Source organism: Haliaeetus leucocephalus, unplaced genomic scaffold, assembly GCF_000737465.1.
Source record: "Haliaeetus leucocephalus isolate CR32 unplaced genomic scaffold, Haliaeetus_leucocephalus-4.0 Scaffold2, whole genome shotgun sequence".
NCBI classification, from domain to species: domain Eukaryota; kingdom Metazoa; phylum Chordata; class Aves; order Accipitriformes; family Accipitridae; genus Haliaeetus; species Haliaeetus leucocephalus.
Genome location: NW_010972438.1, coordinates 17,025,980 through 17,049,193, shown reverse-complemented (window position 1 = coordinate 17,049,193; position 23,214 = coordinate 17,025,980). Strand labels below are relative to the sequence as shown.

Here is a 23,214-nt window from a genome sequence, read left to right as displayed (position 1 = left end):
ACACCAGCCTCACCAGGGAGGAAAGTGCTGGCACCGGTCGGTACAAGGCACAGGGCTTTTATTCATGGTCAAAGCAAGCTCTGTCCCAATGCCAGCCTGTCCCTTGCCAAGCCCCAGGTGGTGTGGCCAGAGAGTCCAGACAACTGTGCTCCAGGCTGGTGGGCATCACCACCTGGTGCTGGGACGGGACCATGGGGTGCCCGGACACCCTCAGAACTGGAGCTGGACAAGGTAGCGGATCCGACACTGGCTTTCCTGGTAGATGAGGTACTCGCTCTGGCTGAAGGAGGAGTCCTTGTAGGCGGGCATGGGGATGGGCTTGCCTTGGCACACCAGCACCTTCTTGCCATCCAGCAGCACCTCCTCATCCTGTGCAGGATCTGGGTGAGAAGACGCCTACCACCACCACGTCAAGCCCAAGATGTGGCCTCTCTCCCCAGCCCGCCCCGTGCCCACCCAAGCCCCGCAGACCCCACGCCACCTCCTGCCCCAGGCTCACCTGGCTCCGTCTGGCCACAGGCCAGGACGCTGTCGTAGCCGGCGGGTGGCTGACACAGCGTGGGGTCGTCACAGGTGATACAGTAGGGCTTGCCTAGGGCCACCTCCGTCAGGAACATGATGCCAACCTTCTTGGATGTGCAGCCCACTGCCATGGGTGAAGGCAATGGGGATCATGACACCAGCCCTGTCATTCCCACCTGGTTGTCCCCAAGCCACCCTGGCACACAGGGACCGGCTGCCATGGCAGGGAAGGGGCTTGGCATGCCCACAGCTGCCTGGCAGTGGGTATGCAAAGGCAGCTAGTCTCGCACAGATCCTGCGGGTATCCCGAGCAGCCCTGCCCGTCCCAGGACCCTCACCGTAGCAGGCTGACTTGCTGTTCTCGGAGGCAAAGTAGATGCCCTTGCCCACGCGCCCGCCTGAGTGGGGCATGATGCGCAGCCCGCTCTTCAGGATGGCCACGATCACCGCCACATTGGTGCCGTGCCAAAGCAGGCGCCGGTGCTCCAGGAGGTCATGGGCTTTGAAGCGCTCATCCTGGAGAGATGCAGAGCTAAGGGCTGTCCATGGAGGAAGATGTGGGTGCCTGCCACCCAACCCCCCCAGCCTAACCCCAGTGCCAGGCTGGAGGGGCAGGGGAGCAGGTCCCTGTTTGCCCCTGGCCAGATGGGCTGAACCCCCGCCCTGGATGGAGAAGCCCAGAGCCCTAATGCAGTCCTGGGATGCAACCAGGGCTTCCCCACTGCAGGATGGGGATAATCATCTCCTCCTTCTCACCTCGCCATCTCGGGCCACCTGCCAGATGTTGAGGATGCGGAGTTCGTGTCCGGTCTGTGTCACATAGTTTTGGATCAGCTGCCAGGGAGGGAGGCAGGAAAGTGGTGTCACCGCAGGCAGCCATCCCACCAATGCCCATGGTCCCCCTGGGACAGTGGGCACCTTTGGCATGCCCGCAGGCCTGGCACGGTTGCTCCCCATCATGGGGCACCGTGGCACAAGCGGCACCTGGTACTCCTGGGAAGCTGGGTCCAGCAGGGAGAGCTGGCAGCAGAGCAGGGCGTAATCCTGATCCAGCGGATGGGCAACTTCCTTCTCCTCCTCCTCCTCCTCCTTCACCTTCTGCGCCTGCAGGCTCTGTGCCACCTCGATGTCAGCCAGCACCTGGCAGGCACAGACCGGGGACATCCTCACCACTGGTGCTGGGCACTATGCCGGGGAAACCAGGGCAAGCCCAGCCTCCTGCCAGCATCTCCCTGCCCCACAGGCAGAAGCCCTACTTGGGGAGGGATGCCATCCGCTGAGTGCCCTGGCATCTCACCAACAGCATGTCCTTCTTGGCACGCAGCAGGTCGGGGGAGTTGATGGGGGGTGGCCGTGCCCGCCCAAAGTTATGGGGGACAATGGTGTAGAAGCGGGAGGAGAGGTCCTCCAGGCGGGCAGCCTTGGGGGGCTGCTCCTGCAGCGCTGCCTCCAGCTCCTCCAGTGCCTCAAAGCCCCTTGCGATCTGCTGCTTGCTCAGCTTCCCCAGTGGCATCTTCTTCACATCTGGCCCGGGGGACAGGGGAAGGCACGGGTGAACCCATCCACCCCACTTGCCCCACAGCTACTTCCAAGAACCTCCAGCATCACCAGAGGGACACACAGTTACCTGTCATGGGGGGGGTCCACAGTCCCACCAGGTGCTGGGCTGTTCAGTGGGGATGCTCTAAAATCCACTGGGACATCTGCCCTGTTCACCTCCCTACCTGCACCCCCCAGCCGCAGACCCCAGACCCACCCCATGCCACCCATCACCTCCTACCGATATTCATGGTTTGCATGGCATCCCGGAACATGTCACTGCTGAAGATGAGGGACACCAGGTCCTGTGTTGCTTTGTCCAAGGTGCAGGGCAGCACCCGCTGCTTGCAGACCTTGTCCCCATCCACGCCATCCACCTGCAGGCCCCCAACGTCACCACATCACCTGCGAGCCCGCAGGAGGCTGTGGGGGCATGGCCCCGGGGCTGCCCGTCTCGGTGGGGAGAGCCTGGACCACGGGCAGCAGAGCAACAGGCAGGTGCTGCCTCTGCTTTCCACAACCGATGCCACCCGGATGCCCATGGTTCTCGCTTGGGATGTCCTCCCACTCCATCTCAACCAATTAGCCCCAAATCTCTGCCCGTGGGCTATTTCGGCTCTCACCCAGACCCTGCCCAAAACCCACCCCATCCTGCTGACCCGCTTGGATGTCCTGGTGCCCAGTGGGCCAGGGATGGGATGTGAGGACCACCCCACCGCAGTGACACCCTGGCTGCCCGGCACACTCACCCTGAGGGCAACCTCCGTCTCCTGCCCGGCCCCTGGCTGCACCTCGATGAGTGTGTACTTCCCCGGCTGGGCAACAAAGTTCTCCCTCGCCGCCCAGCTGTTCTTGGTCTTCTCCCGAAACTTCTTCTCAAAGTCCTTCTTGGCAGCCTCCAGGGAGGCGGAAGGCATGAGCTTGGACTGACCCACCTCCCCCTGGCAGTGGACAGCAGTGGTCAGGACCCCCGCTGCATCCCTGCTCCACCAGCCCCATGCTGGGGGGAGCAACCTGGGAGCAGGGGGCTGCAATGGCTGGCAGGGCTGCAGGGCAGCGAGCAGGAAAGTGCCAAGCCACTAGCACCAGGTCTGGGGGTCCTTCCAGCTCAGGGAGGCACCCCAGGACTCCTGGCTTGTCATGTTTACTGTCACTGCAGTGACAGGTGCCATGTCCCCTGGCCAGGCTGACCCCATTGTGTGCGGGCAAGTCCTTGAAGACCCCCCAACAAGGGGCTATAGCAGGGCCACTTTGTTACTCACTTTGGGACCGGGAACAAGGGATGGGGACCACCAGGTTCATCCCTGACCCTTGGAGGTCCCAAGGCAGGGTGGGGACAGCCGTGGAGGGCGACACAAGTGGTGCCAGGGTGGACTTACCACACGACCCCAGCGGCTCCAGACACTGTAGGCACCATCATGCTCAAGGAGCTGGATGATATAGAACTTGTTGTTGTTGGCGCTGATGTTGGTCTGGTTCAGGGTGCAGTCGTAATCCTCGTAGACCTACAGCAAGCAGCACAGCTCGGGCTGACACCTGGGCAGCGTTTGGGGATGGGGGGGGCGTGCAGAGCTGTCCCAGCAGGGACGCAGAGGGGTCTGCAAGGAAAATTGGGGCTGCCTCTGTGTCAGCAGAGCAGGGACTGCCTTGGGACTCCCCCCATCCCTCCTGCCCACATTCCCCCATCCCCACCTCACTGGGTACCCCAGCCTCACCCTCACCTGGGCACCTGGCACCGTGCTCAGGGGGCACAGCCCATCGATGGTGGCAGGGGGCTTCTCCTTGGGGGCAGTTTTCAGGGCCGCCAAGGTGGAGCTCCAGGTGTCATCCTCCTCTCCCCGCTTTGCTTTCTTGCCCCTGCCATCCGGCTGCTTCGGGGGGGATGTGTGGCGCTTGGAAGCCATGACTGAGCCACCCCCGCGGGGCCAGCACAGCCTTAATCCCCTAGCAAAATCCTTGGGGAGAGCGGAGCAGGAGGTGAGAGATGCCAAGCTGCCCTTCCGGGAAAGTCTGGCTGGGCTGTGCCTCACTTTCTCTATGCCTCCAGTGCACGGCCAGGATGGAGGACGGGATGGGACCTCTGCCCTGAAATGTCTCAGCCTTGCCCCTCTGCTTGGGGTGGGGGGCAGAGCCCCTTGGCACCCTCCAGCCCCTGGGGGACCCCAAAGGGGAGACACAGGACACAGTCCAGTGACGTGGAGCTGAGGCGGAGCATGAGGCAGGGGCAACGGCTGCTTGCACAGCAAACTCTGGTCAGAAGAGCTGGAAGAGGATGAGGATCTGCTGGACGGGTCCCAACCCATAGGAGTGTGTCCCCAAGGCTCCCCCAGCCCTGTGCCCCCAGAGGGGTGCAGGAGAGGAAAGCATGCACTGCCCCCCCCTCCAAGCATGCAATGCCCCCCCTCCGATCTCTCCCAAGCCCAGTGCAGGGGTGCTTTGATTTGGTCACAGCGGGAGCTCGGGCAGCCCCTCATCTCTTGTCCCCCTGGTCCCAGCCAAGCAGGGGTTGCCGAGGGGCAGCAAAGCAGGCAGAAGAGCAGGGAGCAGCCATGTCCTACCTGCTCCCGCTGCCCGCGGCCGGCGAGCCCAGTGCCAGGCACGGCCGCTCCCCACCGAGGAGCCTCGGGAAGCCTTTGGGCAGGTCAGGCAGCCTGTCTGGAGGCGAAACTTTTTCCATAGGCAAGAGCAGGCAGCGGCCAGGGATGACGGCAGAAACAGCTGTCACGCCCCCGGGTAGCACGTGCACCCTGTGGCAGGCCTGCCTGCCTGCCTGCCTGCCTGCCTGCCAGGCAGTCCCCGGACAAGGGGTAACCACCCTGCCACCGGCTGCCCCTCCAGCCAGCTCCCCTTTGGCATGCTCTGGGACAGAGAAAACAGTCTTGAAAGGGTTAATGCCTGCATCATTTTGCATGTTAAATCTCTTTTCTTGGGTCTCCGCCAGACAGGCAGGGCTGAGGATCAGGCAGGGAGGAGGACAGACCCTGGCATTCGAATGTTGCTTGAAGGGTTCGCAGTAATCGCTGCCTTCTCCTGCCTCCAAACTGCCTTGCTGTAAGAGGCGAACGACCCCGGGCAGGAGCGGCTGCACAGCTGGTGGCATGGGCAGGAGGCAGAGCTGCCCTTCCTGCTGGGGACATGGAGGGGACGATGCTGCTGGAGCCAGAGCATCGGTGGCTTTGTAGCACCTGGGCTCGGCCATGTCAGCCCGAGGCAGCGCAGGCGAGGGGACAGCCCTGTGTCCTCCTGCAGGGGCAGAAAAAGTGATGTAGTTTTACCAAGGCAGGTAGTCCCCAAAAGGGACTGCATCCCACTGAGAATCCCTCGCCGGGCCAGGCGAGATGAGGAAGAAGTGGCAGGAGGAGACCAGAAGGTCCCAACCCACGTGCCACCCGCTGCCTCGCCAAAGGGATGGGGAAGGACTGAGTGTAGGGTGGCGAGAGCACGACGGGTGGAGACCATGAGGGGGAAACAGAGGTGGTGGCTGGCGTTGAGCCTGGGGAAGGAGAAGTGCTTCCCAAGCACTCCCTTTTCTTTACATTTGTCTTTACTTGTCCATGCCTGGACCCGTAGGTAAAAGGGTCCTTCTATGGGCCCACCACCCTCTCCAGAGCTTCCTCACTTCCCACTCCTATAGCCAATGGCTCAACGTCCCAAGTGGAAGCCAGTAACGAGCAGTGTCCCTCAGGGGTCCATACTGGGACTAGTACTATTTAATATCTTGACAGGCTAGAGGAGTTGAGGTTGTTCAGCCTGGAGAAGAGAAGGCTCCGGAGAGACCTTGCTGTGGCCTTTCAATAAATAAAAGGGGCTTGTAAGAGATGGTTTATTATCAGGGCCTGTAGTGACAGGGCAAGGGGCAATGGTTTTAAACAGAAAGAGCGTACGTTTAAAATGGACATAGGGAAGAAATGTCTTGTGATGAGGGTGGCGAGGCACTGGAACAGGTTGCCCAGAGAGGCTGTGGATGCCCCATCCCTGGCAGTGTTGCAGGCCAGGTTGGACGGGGCTTTGAGCAACCTGGTCTAGTGGAAGGTGTCCCTGCCCATGTCGGGGGGGGTGGACTGGATGATCTTTGCAGGTCCCTTCCAACCCAGACCCTCCCGTGATCCTGCGGTCCACAGGAAGGCACGGGGAAGTGGGGAGAAACCCAGCCAGGAGACCCACTCCCACCCAGGGCGGCTGAGGGGCCGCACGCCCCGCACTACAACTCCCAGCGTGCCCCGCGGCTGGCTTCCGCCGCTGCGCTTGCGCACCGCCTGGAAACTTCCAGGCGGCGGGCGCGGTGCCTCCTGGGTAGAAGACGGCCAGTCACCTCGGCGCCATTTTGTGGCGAGGGAGTGAGGGGTTGCGTGCGTGTGTTCGGAGCCCCGGGGTGGCGGTTAGCGCTGCGCTGAGTGCTTGCGGATCGTGGACAGCGTCATGGGCTCGGACAAGCGGTGAGCGTGGGTGGGTGGGAGGGAGAGGAGGGAGGGGGAGAGGGGAGGGGGCGGTCGGCCCCGCGGGGTGGGCGATGGTGGGGGTCGCTGCGAGCTCTTCTCTTCCTGAGCTCGGCCCCGTGTGCCCCGCAGCGTGAGCAGGACGGAGCGGAGCGGCCGCTACGGCTCCATCGTGGAGAGGGAGGACCGTGATGAGCGGGAGTCACGGAGCCGGCGCAGGGACTCTGACTATAAGAGGTCCAGTGAGGAGCGCCGCGGTGACCGCTACGATGATTACCGCGACTACGATAGCCGCGACTACGACAGCCGAGACTATGATAGCCGTGATAGCCGAGACTGCCGGGACTACGATAGCCGGGACTACGACAGTCGCGACAGCCGGGACTGCCGGGACTACGACAGTCGCGACAGCCGGGACTGCCGGGACTACGACAGCCGTGATTGCCGGGACTACGACAGCCGTGACAGCCGAGACTACGATTGCCGGGACTACGACAGCCGGGATTGCCGAGACTACGACAGTCGCGACAGCCGAGACTACGACAGCCGAGACTATGACAGAGACTACGATAGCCGCGATTATGATAGCCCTGAGGTGAGCCGGGCCAGACCCTTGAACGGTACAGCACGGGGCAGCTCTTGCCGTCCCGGGGGGAGGGATGGGGCCAGGGCAGCTGCTGGTGGCCTCGCCCCAGCCTGGGGTCCCGGTACGAGCCCTCCTAGGGCCGGAGAGCCCTGTCCCCGGTGCCAGGATTGGAATCCTGGCGGTTCGCTAAGGCAAAGAGGGGGGGGTTGAGCTTGGTGTTCTGCCTGCGGCCGTCAGGACCAAACCTAAGATGGTCGTATGGGGAGTTGGTGTTTTGGTTACGGTTTGTTTTTATGGTATTGCGGGGGCACACCGCTAGAAATTGCGGTGGTTAATTCTGGGCACTGGCTTCTCAGAGGGAACGGGAGCGCAGGAACAGTGACAAATCAGAAGATGGATACCATTCCGATGGCGACTATGGAGAGCATGACTACAGGAACGACATTAACGATGAGAAAGAAAGTAAAACCATCATGTTACGTGGCCTTCCCATCACGGTTACAGAGAACGATGTAAGTAGCCAGGGAGGGAGTTTGCTTTTCTTGCACTTTGGGAAGTCTGTGGCTTTGTGTTGGCAGGTCTGTGTGGTAGTCGCTGCTGCCATTTTGTTGAAAGCTGCATCATGGTGGCCCCCTCTCCACCGTGTTGCTCACGCTGCCATTTTGAATCCTAAAAGGCTTTAAATTGTCGACTGTTAAGTAACAGAGGTCAGTTGAATGTTAACCAGTTTCTTTCAAAGGGAATAATCTGTGAATGGTCTTTTTTCATGCATGTTTGGATGTTTTCCCTAAGAGTGGATTTTAAACTACCTGCTCCTTTCTGTATTGGAAGGAAGGGGCAGATTTTTTTCTTCTTCTCCCCCACCTGCCCCACCCCCTGCACCCCAAGAGGGGAGGGGGAGAGAGACAGAGAGGAGGTACTTACTTGAATTTTTCCAGGTCTTTATTGGGGCCAGAAGTTCTGACTGGTGGGGTTAAACACAGACACCGAGCTCCTCAGCTGAGTATGCTCTGCACAAAGCTGCTTTGTGTGGGTACAGCTGTGGAAGTCACAAAATGGCTGCTGTGGAGCTGACGGAGCACGTACAAATGAGCTTGGTACATGGTTATCTAACTTCTTAAATAGAAAGATGTTGAAGGTGATCAGCCTTGAGCTTTCTTTTTTTTTATTATTTTTAAATTTTTTTCTTCCTTGCTGGATTATTTTGATTACCAAGATACAAGCCCACAAGTGTTAATCTGAGGGGTGAGGGGGAACCCTGTAAAAGCCGAGCTATTCCAGTTTGTTTTCAGGCAGACTCTGCCTCTGAGATCTTTGTGCATTTATTGCTAACATGGAGAATCCTTTTTGCACCATATCTGCAGTGGAATTTTTTTTTTTGCCTTCTCTTGATTATTCACTACCCTCCTAATACTGAGTGTTCTTTTTAGTCTTCGTGTGCTGGTCTAATATTTTCGTAAGTGCTTGATAAAGTGTAGGCTCCCGCATCCAAATGAGACAACCTAGTCAGACATTACACAGAACACTTCAGAACAGTTTTTGCTGAGTTATTAATGTTGTAGCTCTACAGTTGTGCAAATCACTGCAGCATAATTTATGGGAAAGTTTAATACTGGACTCATCTTTAGAGCATGGATGATGCATCTTGGAACTACAAGTTGTTTTATTAACATTACTGTGACACTTAGGACTGTGTATGTACTTTTCCAGCTTTTTCCACCTTTTTACTGAAAAAAAGCTACTTGCACTGGAGATGTCTGTTCCAGTCAGCATGTAAACAGGCAGCTTTAGATCAGTTTTGAGTCTGCTGAGCAGCCCTGTTGTATGTAATGTAGTTTGAATTCTGTAAGAGCTGCTGAAGAACCTCCTTTTGTCTTCTGGTCTGACATTAAAAAACTAGTTAAAGTGTTTCTTTTTCCTACATGCCTCTCCACGGTAATTTATATAGCCTGTGCCACAACTTAAGCAGCTTAGTTATGGCTGAAGAACTGATGTCTCTTCAGCTTTTTCTGTGATGATACTTTCTTCACAAATCTAATCTCCTGAAAACAGAAAGGGAACTGTTAGAGCATGAGTACTGTAGCGTGAGACTTAAGAATACATACATCATGGAGCCTCATAGTATAGTCGTCTTGTTTTCCTTTGTTAGGAGCCAGAGCTATTTAGATATGCAGGGAGAGGGATGCTAGCAGTGTTCTTTATAAAAACTTGGGAGCAAGCACAGTATTTGCCAAATCTTGCACAAATAACCTTGGCACACAAGATTGTAGGGATTCAGATTCTGGATGATTCTGTGGCCCAAGTGAAGGTGACAGTTGGTTTAGCATAGCAAAAGACTGTGTGGGTTCTCTGGTGCTTGTCAGTCTCCTGTTGGGTTCTCTGTAAAGGTTTTCTTTTTCTCTTGAGATAGTGTTGAGAACGTTGTATTTCTGTGTACCTCTTCCATGTACTGTAAGGTAGGTTGCTTTTGTGACTGTACTAGCTGTCTGCCAAGATGTGAAAATTTAACTGTCTGATTAAAATCTCACGCAGATTCGCGAGCTTATTGAGTCCTTTGAAGGTCCTCAGCCTGCAGACGTGAGGCTGATGAAAAGAAAGACAGGTGAGAGCTCTTAATCCAGTTTTTGACATCACCTTCCTCTTCCCCAGCCCAAAAGAGTATCCAGAATTGTCCCCAAACTGCAAGCACATGCAATAAAAAAAAAAAAAATAAAAGGTTTGCCATGGCTAAGGAATGTGGCTTTTTGGAAGACTTTTAGATAGCTGGTCAACATGTTAAAAGAAGTCTGTCTACAGGGGTTTTTGTTAACAGGTATTGGTAAGTAATACTAGTATAAACCCATTTAATAGTTTGTAGTCTGTTGCATGGTTACCTTTAAACATGGATTCAAATCGAGTGAAATGTAGCCAGTTAAGGGAGCTTGGTTCCTTGCCATGGCAAAATAACGAGCAGATCCCAGCAGTTGACGTCGCATTTGTAAAGCTGCTTTGTCATGAAGTAATGAAGCAGTTGGAGAGAGATTCACCTGTTTTAAAGGAACTGACTAACACAAGTATCCCGTCTATATCTGAATGCTGTCTCTAGGTGTAAGCCGTGGTTTCGCCTTCGTGGAGTTTTATCACTTTCAAGATGCTACCAGCTGGATGGAAGCCAATCAGGTTGCTTCACTCACCAAGTCTAGATATTCCTGAAAATGGAACAAGTCTGTACAGTTTAAAAAAAAAAAAGGGAAAAAAAAAAAGGTGGAAGGAGTGGTTTGTTCCATAACAGTGATTTAAAAGACTAAAAGCTTTGTATATATTAAAATTTGTAACAGTAGGGCAAAATATCAGGTAAAATTAGAAGAGAAAATTGGCTATTTTGAGCACTCCCTGGTAAAACTTGCCATTGTTGTAAATGACTTGGTTTCGATTTAATTGGCTCATGAAGGTTTAGCAGGTAGTCCTTAGAAATTCCTAACTTATTTCCACCTGGTGTTTCCTTCTCTGTTGCCAGAGAAAGCACCAAATCTCTGCATTACATTGGTATTAATCCTGAAAGAGAAGTGTCAGTTCATGGCAATAGTGTGTTCCCCCAGTTAAAGAGGGAGAACTGGCTCTTCTAGAGGAAAAGCATCTTTATTCCAACTACATTTGGTAGAGTGGGGTCTCACATATGTTATGCTGTGTATTTTGGCTTTGGAGTATGGCTTGATAAGGAGCCAAAATGTGATGAGTCCTCTAATTTCTTTTCCAATGAGATTTTTCCTGTTGCACTGCAAACAGTTTCACTTGCTTTTGCTCCTTTTTGACTATTCATAATCTGTTTCAACAACAGAACTTAAAAATACTCTCAAAGTGAGCAAAGTGTATCAAGGGATTTATTTTTTTTCCAACCAAGTATTTGATGTGAAGGTCCCTGGGCAGCATGAGGAATGCTATTCTGCTCTGTTGGTGTTATGCGTAAAGAAATGGCACCGTAATGGGATTCATAGGTGGTTAGTTCCAGCAGATGGAAGTTGTTGTGTGCCTTATGCTGCAATAGGGTTTCGCGTGTCCCATATAATGGGTGATTTCCCCAGCCAGAGAGCAGCGTTCAAATTTTGTTTTCCTGACATGCTGCTCAGTAGGGTTGGTGGATACAGTGGGAAGACTTATATCGAATTAGTGCTGAGCATATTTTCAGAAATGAGATAATTTTAATATATACAAAGCTGTACTGATGCATAATTTATTGAAAGATACTCAAATTCACTCCGGTAACCAGCCACCCTAGTAGTAGGGAAAACATAGAATCTCCCCAGCAGCCCGGTTGCTGACTGTTAGATGAAAGAATGATGTATTGCAACTATGCCAGCAGCTTTGTTTCTGTGTGTGCATATCCAGTGAGTGCTGGGCCCTCCAACCCTCCCTCCTGCCGGTAGGAGAAATGGCTTTGCCCTATTTAGTTGTGCAGAATGTGAGAGCCTTGTTCATGCTACGTGCTAGATCTATGTCAGACCCTGTTATCAGAAAAGCCACCGGTCCTGGCACTTCTGTGGTACCTCTGCAGTAAGCCAACCTGCTATAAAAAATAGCTCTTCTATTAAAATGTCTGGGGTTTGGCCTCTAATACGTGCTTCCACAGTCATACTTCCACCTGTTTGACTAAAGTGTGTGATGGCCATATTTTGAAAGGGCATTCTGCATACCCACACTTCGCAAAGTGTGAGGCTGAGAGTCAAGGCTTCTTAAATAGATGTAAATTCCTAACTCCTCTAAACTCAGAGTGAGAGGACATGCTGAAAGCATTATGAACTTTTCCTACCCCTGGAGAAGCTTACTTGCAGTCTAGTTACTCATTTTGGAGAGCTCCTGCCTGAATGAAGAACACAACCCTCTCGTGCAGGCTTCCAATTGAACTGATGCATTAGTCAAAGGAGACTATTCTGAGTTACATTTCAGTTGATGGCACTTGTAATCCAGCCTCCAAGAAGTCTAAGCAGGGTCCCTTTGGGAGGAATTACTGTATTTTCAAAGGGACATTTCTGAAGAAAGTACTTGGAAAAGTAATCCAAATGTGGTTGTTAAGAGGTCTGGGGTATTTGGAGTAGGGGAAGAAGCGAAGCAGTCACCTAAGGACATGTTTAAAAAGTCGCTCAGTGCTATACCAGAAGTGAATAGAAATGTGGGGGCAAAGAGACTCCAAAAAATGTGTTAGTCCTGAACACAGCAGGTTAGGACTTTGTCTCCTTCGAGACACTTTGTGGTTCCATGTCAGCGTTTAGTGTTTGCCAGCTTTTTCAACACTCCCTGATTCCGTTTATCTTTGCTCCACATCCCATTCTCTTACTGCCCTCGTCCTCCTCTCTGCAGGATTGGATGGGCAGGGTGTAGGTGGCGGTGGTTGTCCTCCACATCCTCCCCATATGTTGTCCATTTAATTCAGGAGCACTGATTCCTCCGAAGGGTGCTCTGCCATGGGAAAATGGACATATGTGCCTCGATACAGGAATAATTGAAACCACTTTTTTTGCAGAAAAAGCTGGTGATTCAAGGGAAGCAGATTGCGATGCACTACAGCAACCCCAGGCCTAAATTTGAGGACTGGCTTTGCAACAAGGTATAGTGCATGTTTTTACCAGAGGGAGTTTGTCTTTGCTTCAGCGCTCTTCACCAGCTCAGTGGTTTGAACAAAGTGATACACGATTCAGATCCACTTGTACTGCTGGCCTGTATAACATCATAGGAATAAGTAAGACGCAGGAATTAAGAGGTTTTGTAGCTCTGGTGGTAAAGTAGACAGAGTGACAGAGGTGTTGCCCCAGAAGACACAGAAATTGGGCAGTGAGCTATACTAGAATATGAAGTCGTTAAGTGATGAGCAATCTAATGTTGACTTGCTGGTGATCTGCTACATACTGCTCTGTGCTCTTTGTTTGACACACACACACACCGCCCCCCAAGTGGAGATGATTTAGTAAGGTGAAGACCAGGCTGTTTTCTTGGGCTTTAACTACGCTTTTTGCCTGTAAAGATAACTTGTTTTCCAGCCTGTGTTTTCATTTTAGCATTGTGCTTTTTAAAGTAGTTACTATGCCTGGGATTGTAAACTGAAAACCATACAGTTAAAATAACTAAATAATTCAGGAGGACTAGGGAAAAGGTAGCTGGAATGTTCTGAAAAGCAGCTGTGGTACAGACAAGGGTGGCTTTTGCTGTTCTTGATTATTCTGGTGGATTTAGCTTTGTTGTGTTACTTTGAATGTCTAGTTTTTGCAAATGCCAGCATTGTTAAAAAATTACCCGAATTCTTACTGGGCTTCTCTTGTTCCTCATAGTGCTGCCTTTACAACTTCAGAAGGAGGCTAAAATGCTTCCGCTGTGGAGCGGACAAATTCGGTACGTTACGTTGATCTCTGGCTGCATTTGATTTTGTGGGAAACTTTCTGTCTTTTGTAGAAAAGTTTACTGTGGGTCCTAGGCTGGCTTGTGAAATGCTGAGTTTGAGTGAATGACCCGTATTGTAACTCAGATATTTTTCCTGTTCCTATGAAGATTCAGAACAGGAGGTACCACCTGGAGCAGCAGAAGCCGTTCAGTCTGTGGATTATTACTGTGATAGTAAGTTATCTTTGACTTATTGTATAATGTGAAATGTAAACACAAGTACTAAAATCGTTCCTGTACCTCAGACTGCCCACTGAAGAACTTGAAGTACTCTGGAAAGCTGTTATGTGCACAGCTAATGTCATACTTTCTTTTCTCCTCAGCCATCATTCTCCGAAACATTGCTCCTCACACAGTAGTGGAATCCATCATGACTGCCTTGTCTCCGTATGCATCACTGGCAGTCAATAATATTCGTCTTATCAAAGACAAGCAGACTCAGCAAAATAGAGGCTTTGCGTTTGTGCAGCTGTCTTCTGCCATGGTGAGGGCCTTACTGATGTGCTGGAGAGAAACAGCTTTTTAATGTGCTTCTGTAGCTGAAGCGTTTAGAGCCTTTGAGCTGTCTGAAGGACCGTCTCAGGTCACCAAGGGTTAGTTGACACTCAGTGTGTCAAAGCCTTTCATTATCAGCTGCAGTTTGGAAAGAAGGTGGTAGGATGTTGGAGCACATCGGAAAGCTATTTTTGTAGCAGAGTGCTGTTCTTCGTGCTTGAATTGCAAAAGTAGTGGTCTGGGGTTGTATTTTGATCACAAAAGTTAAGGGCTGGGGCATATAATGTGGGAGAAGGTGCACGGAATTTGGCTTCTTCCACCTTGAGAAGGGGGAGGAGAGGGATCTTGCTGCTCTCTGCAGCATCCAGTGGGAGGGTGTAGGGACAGCAGAGACATACTGTTCTTGAGGCTACACAGGGATAGTACAGTAGGCAACAGCCATAAATTGAAACATGGGAAATTGCAGTGAGGTACAAGGAAAACCTCTTAACTGTGAGGGAGGTTAAAACTGGGACAGGGTCCTTGAAGGGTGGTGAAATCTCTGTTCCTGCATATACCGAACTCAATCAGCAACGTGATCTGTTTGGACCTACTTTAGGCAGAGTGGAACAGTTGGATGAAAACAGGTGCCTGATCTCAGTCTCTGCTGACCGCCATTTTGGAGTAATTTGGGGCAAACATTTGCTTGATAAAGCTAAGATTTTAGAAGATGTTTGATACTCAGTGGCCCAGGGAAACCTGCACTATTTGCACGTGGGCTGTGATTGGTTGCATTGTGCTCTTCTCCGTGCATATAGTATGAGGAGATGTAGGTGTTCTTACAGCTTTAGCTACTTTCAGTGGCTGTATGTGAAAAGCTGGAGCTCTGGGAACTTCTGAATCCTCCTCAGTAACCTGCATTTCATAATAATGAGTATTTCTTGTTGTAGGATGCTTCTCAACTGCTGCAGATTTTACAAAGTCTTCAGCCACCATTAAAAATTGATGGCAAAACAATTGGTGTTGACTTTGCAAAGAGTGCCAGAAAGTGAGTTACGATAGCAGTTGATTATTATTTTTTATCTCCCCCGCCCCCGCATTTATATTAGAGATTTATTGTTGTCACCCAGACGTTTATTAAGATTACTGTCACTCCAAAGTTTTGCTTCCCTTCGGTGTTGTTGCATGCATCCTGCTCTTCACTGTGCATGAGGAGAGTGAAAGCAGTGTTTCCTACCACCCCTATTTCCAGTCCTCTGAAGATAACATCGTAACTGCTTGTGTACACAGTATGCTAGTTTCCTTGGAGACCTAGTGACTTGTTATTGACTGCATAACAATGAACCTAAAGTTCCTTTACTTGCCAAACAGTGCTTTGGCTCATTCATTACAATCAGAATGTTTTGTAACTGCCAAGAAATCCACGTGTAAGGGCAGACTCAACTTCCTTGCCTAGGGAGACAGTTCAGAAAAAAAGCAATATTTACTCAGATGCATGATTTTTGTGGTTACAGAGACTTGCTTCTCCCGGATGGTAACAGAGTCAGCGCCTTTTCCGTGGCAAGTACCGCCATTGCTGCAGCTCAGTGGTCATCCACTCAGGTATGATTTGGAGGCTGTTGCTCTTAGTCGTGCTTTCCTGAAGATGAAAACATAGCGCATATTATTTCACTGCTGCCCACTTGCTTGGTTGAACTGACCAAAGCTGCTGTGACAGATCTGCTCTGACAGTTAGGCTGGAGCCTAAGCAGTGTTGAAATTCTTAAATGCAGTAACTTATCTGTCCCTGACAAAAATTACCTGCTTGAATTTCAGCCACAGACTGGAGAAGGCAGCACCCTTGACTACAGCTACCTCCAGTCAGGACAGGATGGCTACACACAGTATGCTCAGGTTAGTACTGGAGGTTGTGCTCTAACTGGTAGGTGGTTGTAATGTGGGCATCTGCTCATCTTGCATTGTCATTCATTTCCCTTCACAGTACTCCCAGGATTATCAGCAGTACTACCAAAATCAAGGAGGAGTGTTGGACACAGACACAGCTACCATATCAGGTAGTACTTCTGACATGTGGGAGATGCTGTTGTTTGTAATGATAATTTTGCAATAGTGGTATTTTACCTTAGCCTTTATGTTCGTTTGCTGGGTAAAAGGAGACTTGGCTCATTTTGCTCTCGGGATGTCTGAATGAGTACGTGTTACTAGAGAACCATAACAAATCCATTCAAGTGGGACCTCTAGTCTGCAAGATGAGAGAGCAGCCTCTGTTTCAGACTATTGACAAAAGCCTAGAACTCATGAGAACTGTGTGAGCAGCTTTAGACAAATCTATAGTGCTAGCACCTCTCAGAGGCCAGGAATCACTGACTTTGGGAGCAGAATATTTCCTCCTGAAAAGGAAACTATTCCTTGTCTGGGTAGAAAATACCCACTGTGTATCTGTCTACTTCTGAACGTTTATTGCCTTGTTTGGCTGCTGGAGCTGGAATTAGGAGCTGAAACTGTAAACAAAGTAATTTTAGCCCAAAGATGAAGTACTGTGTTACAAATTAGTTGGCTTATCCATTATTGCTCTTTGTTGGCAGGAGCTCCGGTCACTACCACCACAGCTGCAGTTGTGTCCCAGAGTCCTCAGTTATATAATCAACAGACAAACTCACCTGACTCTCCGGTAATTACAGTGCTAATTACCCCTTGATTTCAATGCCAGGGTTATGTGGGATACCTGGCTTAGCTGTGGCCTGTGCTCTTTAAAGTGGGTGGTACAGCAAAGCTGCTGAGTGTCCACGGGTTAGTCACAGTGCTTGTGGTTGTAAGTCATCTGCCATTTCTTTACTGTGATAGTTTTGTTCTTTGTTAAAGGCGAGTGCTAAGTGTACTGGTGAAGAGGAGCTAGCTGTTTTATGCGTGGTGTGGGCTGTTCATGCTTGGCTTGCTGTCCTTGTTTTCTTACACCTTGGTGACAGATTTTCTAATTGATGTTCCTGGTTTGGGATTTTTTTCAGACACAATCAGCACCACCTACCACTAGCACTCAGGCACAAACGGCTCCCCCGACTGGCGTAGTCCCTGGAACCAAGTACGGTAAGCCATTGGGAGTTGCTCTTGGGGACAAATATCTTGTCGCTGTATACCAAGGGAGAGACTTGGCTTTGGCTGAGTGCTCTATCACTGTATGTCAGTGGTGAAGGTGTCCCTGGAGAGTGTATTATGCACGGGTGATTATGAGCCCTTTACAGGCATGTCTGCTGTCATGGCTGCTAATAATTTCAGAATTTTACCTGAAATGTAGAAAGATACCTGTCTGAATTTGACTGGAATGACCATGTCCCACACTAATTTTTTTACAGCTGTCCCTGACACTTCCACCTACCAATATGATGAATCTTCAGGATATTACTACGATCCTGTAACAGGGCTCTACTATGATCCTAATTCCCAGGTAAACAAGTTTTCTTCCTACCTGTCTTAACTGTTAAGGTCCATTAGTTCCCTATCTCTCATCATATGAGTGAAATTAACTTTCTGAAGTGCACAAAATACCGAATGTAGCAGATAACTCTCAGCAGATTGCCTAGGGCTGGGACTTGACTTTGGTCTGGTGTAGCCCTCCATTTTTCTCTCCTTTCCTTTATTTTTCTCACAGTTTGGCCCATATAGGATTAGCACTTGTCACAGACACTGTAATTGAGCTATTTTGTTGCAGAGTGCCCAGCAAAGTGCACTCTGCTCTGGGCTTTGGTGGGTTGTCTCTGGGGAGAGGCAAAAGGTTCTCCGTAGTGCTGTTGGGCAGAATGCCTGTGTTTAGAGACAGAGGCTTCAGCCACTTCATGCGTTTTGACTCCTTTGTGGAGTCTGCAGAACTTGTTTGGACTCTGCAAAATGCCTTCCCATTTGATGTGGTAGTCTGAATCAGAAAGCTTGCTTGGGTTCTCCCTTGGATGCTTAGCTTGTATGAGGTGTTTAATGTCTGACTCTCTTTCTCTGGCAGTATTACTACAATGCCTTAACCCAGCAGTACCTTTACTGGGATGGCGAAAAGGAGACCTACATGCCTGCTGCGGAAGGTATCACATACCAACAAACAGCTACCACAACCACCACCAAAGAAGTGAAGGAGAAGAAAGAGAAGCCTAAGAGTAAAACAGCTCAACAGGTAAAAGGCAAAATGGGATTGTAACTGGGCTAAAGCCTTCTGTGAAATGGTATAATAGTTCTCCTTTTTCATGACAAAGGCAATCCTAGGTTATTCAATGGGGTGCATGCCTGCAATTTGCAGACATTGTAGAGCACTGAGAAGAGGTGGAGTTGGCAAGGCTTCAGTGCAGAAATAAGCTCTGCATAGGAGGAACACATATGGAATCATGCCAGGACCAGTGGGAGTATAACTGAGCCATCATTTAGAGGATTAGATTGATAAGAAGGGTTCATACAGTAAAGCAAACAAGCTGCGGTATCTTTGAACACTGTATACAGGGAAACAGCTGCACTACATCCAGTGTCCTATGATTTAAAAATAAAGGGTAGTGGGTTGACTTGTTCTGGCAACTGTATGCAAGATTGAGTCTGTGTCATAGGAGATTGATAACTGTGAGGGGAGCTGTCTGAGCAAACCACTCTGCATTTCAGATTGCTAAAGACATGGAGCGCTGGGCAAAGAGTTTGAACAAGCAGAAAGAGAACTTCAAGAACAGCTTCCAGCCGCTGAGCACCAGGGAGGAGGAACGGAAAGAGTCAGCAGCTGCAGATGCAGGCTTTGCCCTCTTTGAGAAAAAGGTGAAGGTGCTGGCAATAGTGTGCAGCGGGGTGTGGTATGGCAGAGAGCTCGGTGCTCATGGCCTTCTTGTCTCATCCAGGGAGCTTTGTCTGAGAGACAGCAGATCTTGCCAGAGGTGATGAAAAATGGGGACGATGAAAATCCACTGAAGGTGAGTGTGAGATACCTTACAGAGGTATTCCCAAAAGTTACTGGTAAAGCACTTTGAAGGAGGTCTAGCAGATACTTGCTTTCCAACCTGGATTCCCATGGCATCCTCTGTAAAAGGTTTTGGTGGTTACAGTGGTCTGGTGCAAGTGCAGTAGGCTGGGTAACTGAAATACACTGAGAAAAGCTGTGATTGCTTCTAGCCTCAACAGCTTAACTGAGGTTTTGAGGTTTCTAAAAACACTGTACTCAAATTTTTGTTTGGCTAGTGGGAGCGAAGTCCTTGCAGCCACTGTAATGTGTGGTGCTTTTGAGTTGCATTTCATCCTTAGTAATGAGAGTGTGATGCCCTTCCTGTGCCATAAACCCATCTACAGCCTCTGTGTTCCCTTCCTGGGCTCTCCTCTGAACTGTGGTGACACTTGCACTCCCTTAACACTGTCCTTCCTTTCCAGCGTGGCCTTGTGGCTGCCTACAGTGGCGATAGCGACAACGATGAGGACTTACTGGAAAGAATGGAGAATGAGGAAGAGAAGTTGACTGACTGGAAGAAGATGGCTTGTCTGCTGTGTAGAAGGCAGTTCCCAAACAAAGATGCTCTGATTCGGCACCAGCAGCTGTCTGACTTGCACAAGGTAGTTGCACTATGCTGTCAGGAAGGTACTTGGTTGCCATAATTCAGTGTGTAAACCAAAGCCGTGATGCGTGTTGCTCTTAGGAAGACTGTTCCTCTTAAAGCAAAAATAGTTGCAGGTGGATTGTTGCTCTCCCCAAAATAAGCTACTTAGGTAAAAAGAGCTGTTGTGCGTTTCATGTTGTTAATGTGAATCTCTTCTTGTTTCAGCAAAACATGGATATCTATAGGAGATCAAAGCTTTCAGAGCAGGAACTTGAAGCCTTGGAGCTGCGTGAGAGAGAGGTCAGTGTTGAGCTGAGCAGATGAGTAGCTAATGGAAAACCTGCACAGATGATATGTTGAGCTCTCCTTATCCTGACACACGTCACTCGAGATAATCCTTGTAAGCCAACGCCTTCTTGGGTCAAGGTTCAGAGCTGTCCTGTTACATGGAGAGAAGTGTTCCATATCCCACAGCTACTGCTTAGCAGGGGAGGGTCCTTCCACCTCCAGCTCAGGGCTGCCAGACTGGGACCAGAAACATTCGAGTGGCAATAAACAGCTAATCAGCAGGTGTTGGGGCTTGGTGCTTCCAACCCCAGTGGAGGTTCTGATGTGCTCCAGGGACTGGAGTTTTGAGGTTCTCCTTCCCGTGGTGGTAGTCAAGCCATGTTTTAGCAGGCTGTAGTGGACAGCTTTCTGTAATAGCAGGTGTTTAGCTTAATTCCATAGCTCAAAAATGAACAAAAGTGTCTTTAATCAGTACTAAATCTGGTTACCTCATGCAGATGAAATACAGAGACAGAGCAGCTGAGAGGCGGGAGAAGTACGGCATCCCAGAGCCCCCTGAGCCAAAGCGCAAGAAGGTGTATGACGCTGGCACAGTGTAAGTATCCAAAAGCTCCTCAGCAATTGCTTCAATGCACAATGAGCAATTAGGTTAACTCATCTCTTCTTCCTGCAGTAATTACGAGCAGCCCACCAAAGATGGCCTTGACAACAGTAATATAGGCAACAAGATGCTGCAGGCCATGGGCTGGAGGGAAGGTTCAGGCTTGGGAAGAAAATGTCAGGGCATCACAGCACCCATTGAGGTACGTAGTGATGGATGCTTCCTTGGTGAGGTTTGGTGCGTTCTGGTTTTTTATCCAGAAGCACTCACTGGGAAGATCTCTTGTAGAAGAAACTGCCGTCTACAGCAAAGCTGCCTCTGCTCACATTAGCTGCTGCTCCTGTTTGTCGTGTCAGATGCTAGAGCTGGGGCAGAGCTGGGACTCGGACAAGTAGGGCTGTGCTTCCTTCCTTCAGAAGTCCGCTTCTGAGGTGGTGTGGCAGTGGGCCTGGACTCGAGCTGCATGCCCCAGTGCTGCTTAGGGTGGGCTCCCCTCCCCCCAGCTGTTAGCTTTCCTGGGTTTGTCTGTGCTCTGGGTTATGCTGCTGGGAACTGTGTTCTGTGCACTTTTATTTCGGCTACTGTTGGGGTAGGGTCAGAGCGGTGTGAAGCCAGCAAGCGTGGAATGATGTGTGCAGTCTTGATCTCTTGATGTCAGTGTTTATGACTGTGTGGTATCCCCAGGGGAGGTTGAGAAGCTGGCTGGACTGATGAGTTTTTCTACGGTGTCTTGAGTGGTGCTGTGGCCTCTCGCTGCAGAGCTGAAGTGTGTCTCTCTTCCCTTGCAGGCCCAAGTACGAATGAGAGGAGCTGGCTTGGGAGCCAAGGGCAGCTCTTACGGTGTCTCCACTGCAGATTCGTACAAAGACGCAGTGCGGAAAGCCATGTTCGCTCGCTTCACGGAGATGGAGTAACGCGCTCTGGCCCACAAAGCACTTGTTAGCCAGAATTGACTGTTAAACTCTGTACCCTTGGTGGCCTGGCTGTTTTCTGGTTATGGTTTAGAGTTGACCATTTCATTCCCTTGGACTTTTTTTTCCCCTCTCAGCATGTAACACTTCCATGAGCAGATTGTTCGAACTGCCCCAACTTCATGCTGGAGAGCTCCTGGTTAGACCAAAGGGGATGCTGATCTTTATACGGTCTTGTATATAGTGTAATGTATTTTGTGTTTGGAGCGTGTTGTCCAGATGCCGCTCCTGCCCTCCAGAGCAGGGGCAGGACCTGTTAGCTGTGGTTTCACACCGTCTCTGCTCTCCTTTTGTTGTATTGTCTGTCTGGTTTTTTTTGGAGAACTTTCCTGTACATTTTGTATGATACATCTTTGTATAGACTTTTTGAAGACTTTGATTCTAGTTGCCAGTTTGGCTCATTTCCAAAAGAAATACATCCAAAAATGATCCTATTTCTGTTTCTCGGTGGGTGAATGAAGAATAAGTTGCCAGTGCTACTTGTCCTTTCTGTGGTTCTGCTTCTTCCTTGATGAGACTTCATCCTGGAGTCTCTCTCCTCGACGCAGCGCTCCGCTCACCCCCTTCCTTTCATCCGTACACTGAGCTGTGCCTTGGTCCGAGTGTCTTTCTCACAACTTCAGTGTGGACGCTGGCTGGTGGAGGACCAGACCTCCTTGTATCCCTTTGTGCTGTAGCTACAGTAGCCGGAGAGGACCAGCAGAAATGTCTTCTGCAGCTTGCAGCTCCTCCTCAGGAGCCCTGGGTGTTATCATCTGGTCGTCTGTTGAGTGGTGGGCTGAAGGGAAGGGTGGCCGGCCTGTGTGGCACCCCTGGGGAGAGGTCTGAGCCTGGTACAGGGTTTCTGTGCTCTGCCTAGCCTTGCCTCTGGCGTCCCACAGAGCTGCTGGAGGCTGGGTGCTGGCGAACCACCTCCTCACTGTTCGGTTAATGTCTGTGTTTCTCTTCTGCCTGTGCTTGTGTCTTGGCTGTCACCCTTGTGTCCTCTTCCCAAGAGCCAAGATGAGCAGAGAAGGGCTCAGCCCTGACCTCTCTGCCTTTGCTGATGCCTGTGGCTGTGGGGCTTGCTCCGCCTCCCCAGGGAAGCCGAGCCCTGAGCAGTCTTTCCCCATGGAGTAGCCAGGCCAGCACTGCCCAGGTGGGCACCGGCATGGTTTAGGATGGAGCAAGAGCAGCTCTACCACCCCTTCTTATGGAAGGCCGTTCCCTGGGTTGAGGCCAGCTCCTTGTGGCTGCCTTTCAGGGGGTAGGGTGAATCCCGCTTTGCTTGCTGCCGAATCCGCCTCTGCGCCTTGTGGCACGGGCTGGCTGCCGCCTCATTTTGCGGGGATGTCCGGCTCAAGAGTGAGCCCGAGGCTGGGAAACCCTCCATCCCCAACCCCTCCACTCCCGCCTTGGGCGCCGCAGCCTGGCGTGCGGGACTGCTGCGGGTGGAGGACCGGTGCTGGGGGACCGGAGAGGGGATGGGGTCCCTCCCCGTGTCCCCGGGGCCGGCTGTGCCGCCCGGGCCGTGCCACCAGGTGGCGGGCGTGCCCGGCTGTCACGCACCGTTCACATGCGAGTTGCCGCCGTGCGAGGCTTCCTCAGCACCGCTGCGGGTCCGGCCCCAGAAACGGGTGCAGCCCCCCTGGACTCGTTGTGAGCAGCAGGAGCCGAAGTCGCTGTGCCAGGTTCGGGGGAAGAGTGGGCGCAGGGCTGGGTCCCGGGATGCGGCATCCCTACTTTGGGTCTGCAGAGGAAGCTGGGTGGGTCAAAACAACCCGAGAGTGCCAGCTCTCTGCCTCAGTTTCCCCACAGGGTGACGGTAGGGAGTGACAGGGCTGGCGCACTGCAGCGGGGACCCCTG

The 23,214-nt window shown here is 51.2% G+C and overlaps 2 protein-coding genes across 2 annotated transcripts; one reads left to right on the top strand and one right to left on the bottom strand.

Annotated features, from left to right (window-relative positions):
- Window positions 1-210: 210 nt before the first annotated feature.
- PARP3 (poly (ADP-ribose) polymerase family, member 3) lies at window positions 211-3,965 on the bottom strand. The gene is made up of 10 exons (XM_010572931.1): window positions 3,783-3,965; window positions 3,441-3,566; window positions 2,811-3,002; window positions 2,303-2,438; window positions 1,820-2,046; window positions 1,507-1,662; window positions 1,279-1,356; window positions 861-1,038; window positions 500-646; window positions 211-380 (listed from the first exon to the last, which is right to left on the bottom strand). Exons 1-10 carry the CDS (start codon window positions 3,963-3,965, stop codon window positions 211-213), a joined length of 1,593 nt encoding a protein of 530 aa, XP_010571233.1.
- A 2,383-nt stretch (window positions 3,966-6,348) lies between these two features.
- Window positions 6,349-21,844, top strand: RBM5 (RNA binding motif protein 5). Its single transcript, XM_010572919.1, is given in 27 exon segments — window positions 6,349-6,497; window positions 6,630-7,092; window positions 7,440-7,595; window positions 9,616-9,685; window positions 10,169-10,242; window positions 12,581-12,664; window positions 13,383-13,443; window positions 13,600-13,665; window positions 13,815-13,975; window positions 14,916-15,013; window positions 15,480-15,567; window positions 15,781-15,858; window positions 15,947-16,003; window positions 16,005-16,019; window positions 16,551-16,636; window positions 16,971-17,016; window positions 17,018-17,049; window positions 17,316-17,322; window positions 17,324-17,407; window positions 17,957-18,121; window positions 18,595-18,741; window positions 18,822-18,893; window positions 19,345-19,524; window positions 19,734-19,808; window positions 20,294-20,391; window positions 20,470-20,599; window positions 21,186-21,844. Coding segments are annotated over 27 exon segments (2,736 nt in total). The 5' UTR covers window positions 6,349-6,480; the 3' UTR covers window positions 21,312-21,844.
- The last annotated feature ends 1,370 nt before the right edge of the window (window positions 21,845-23,214 follow it).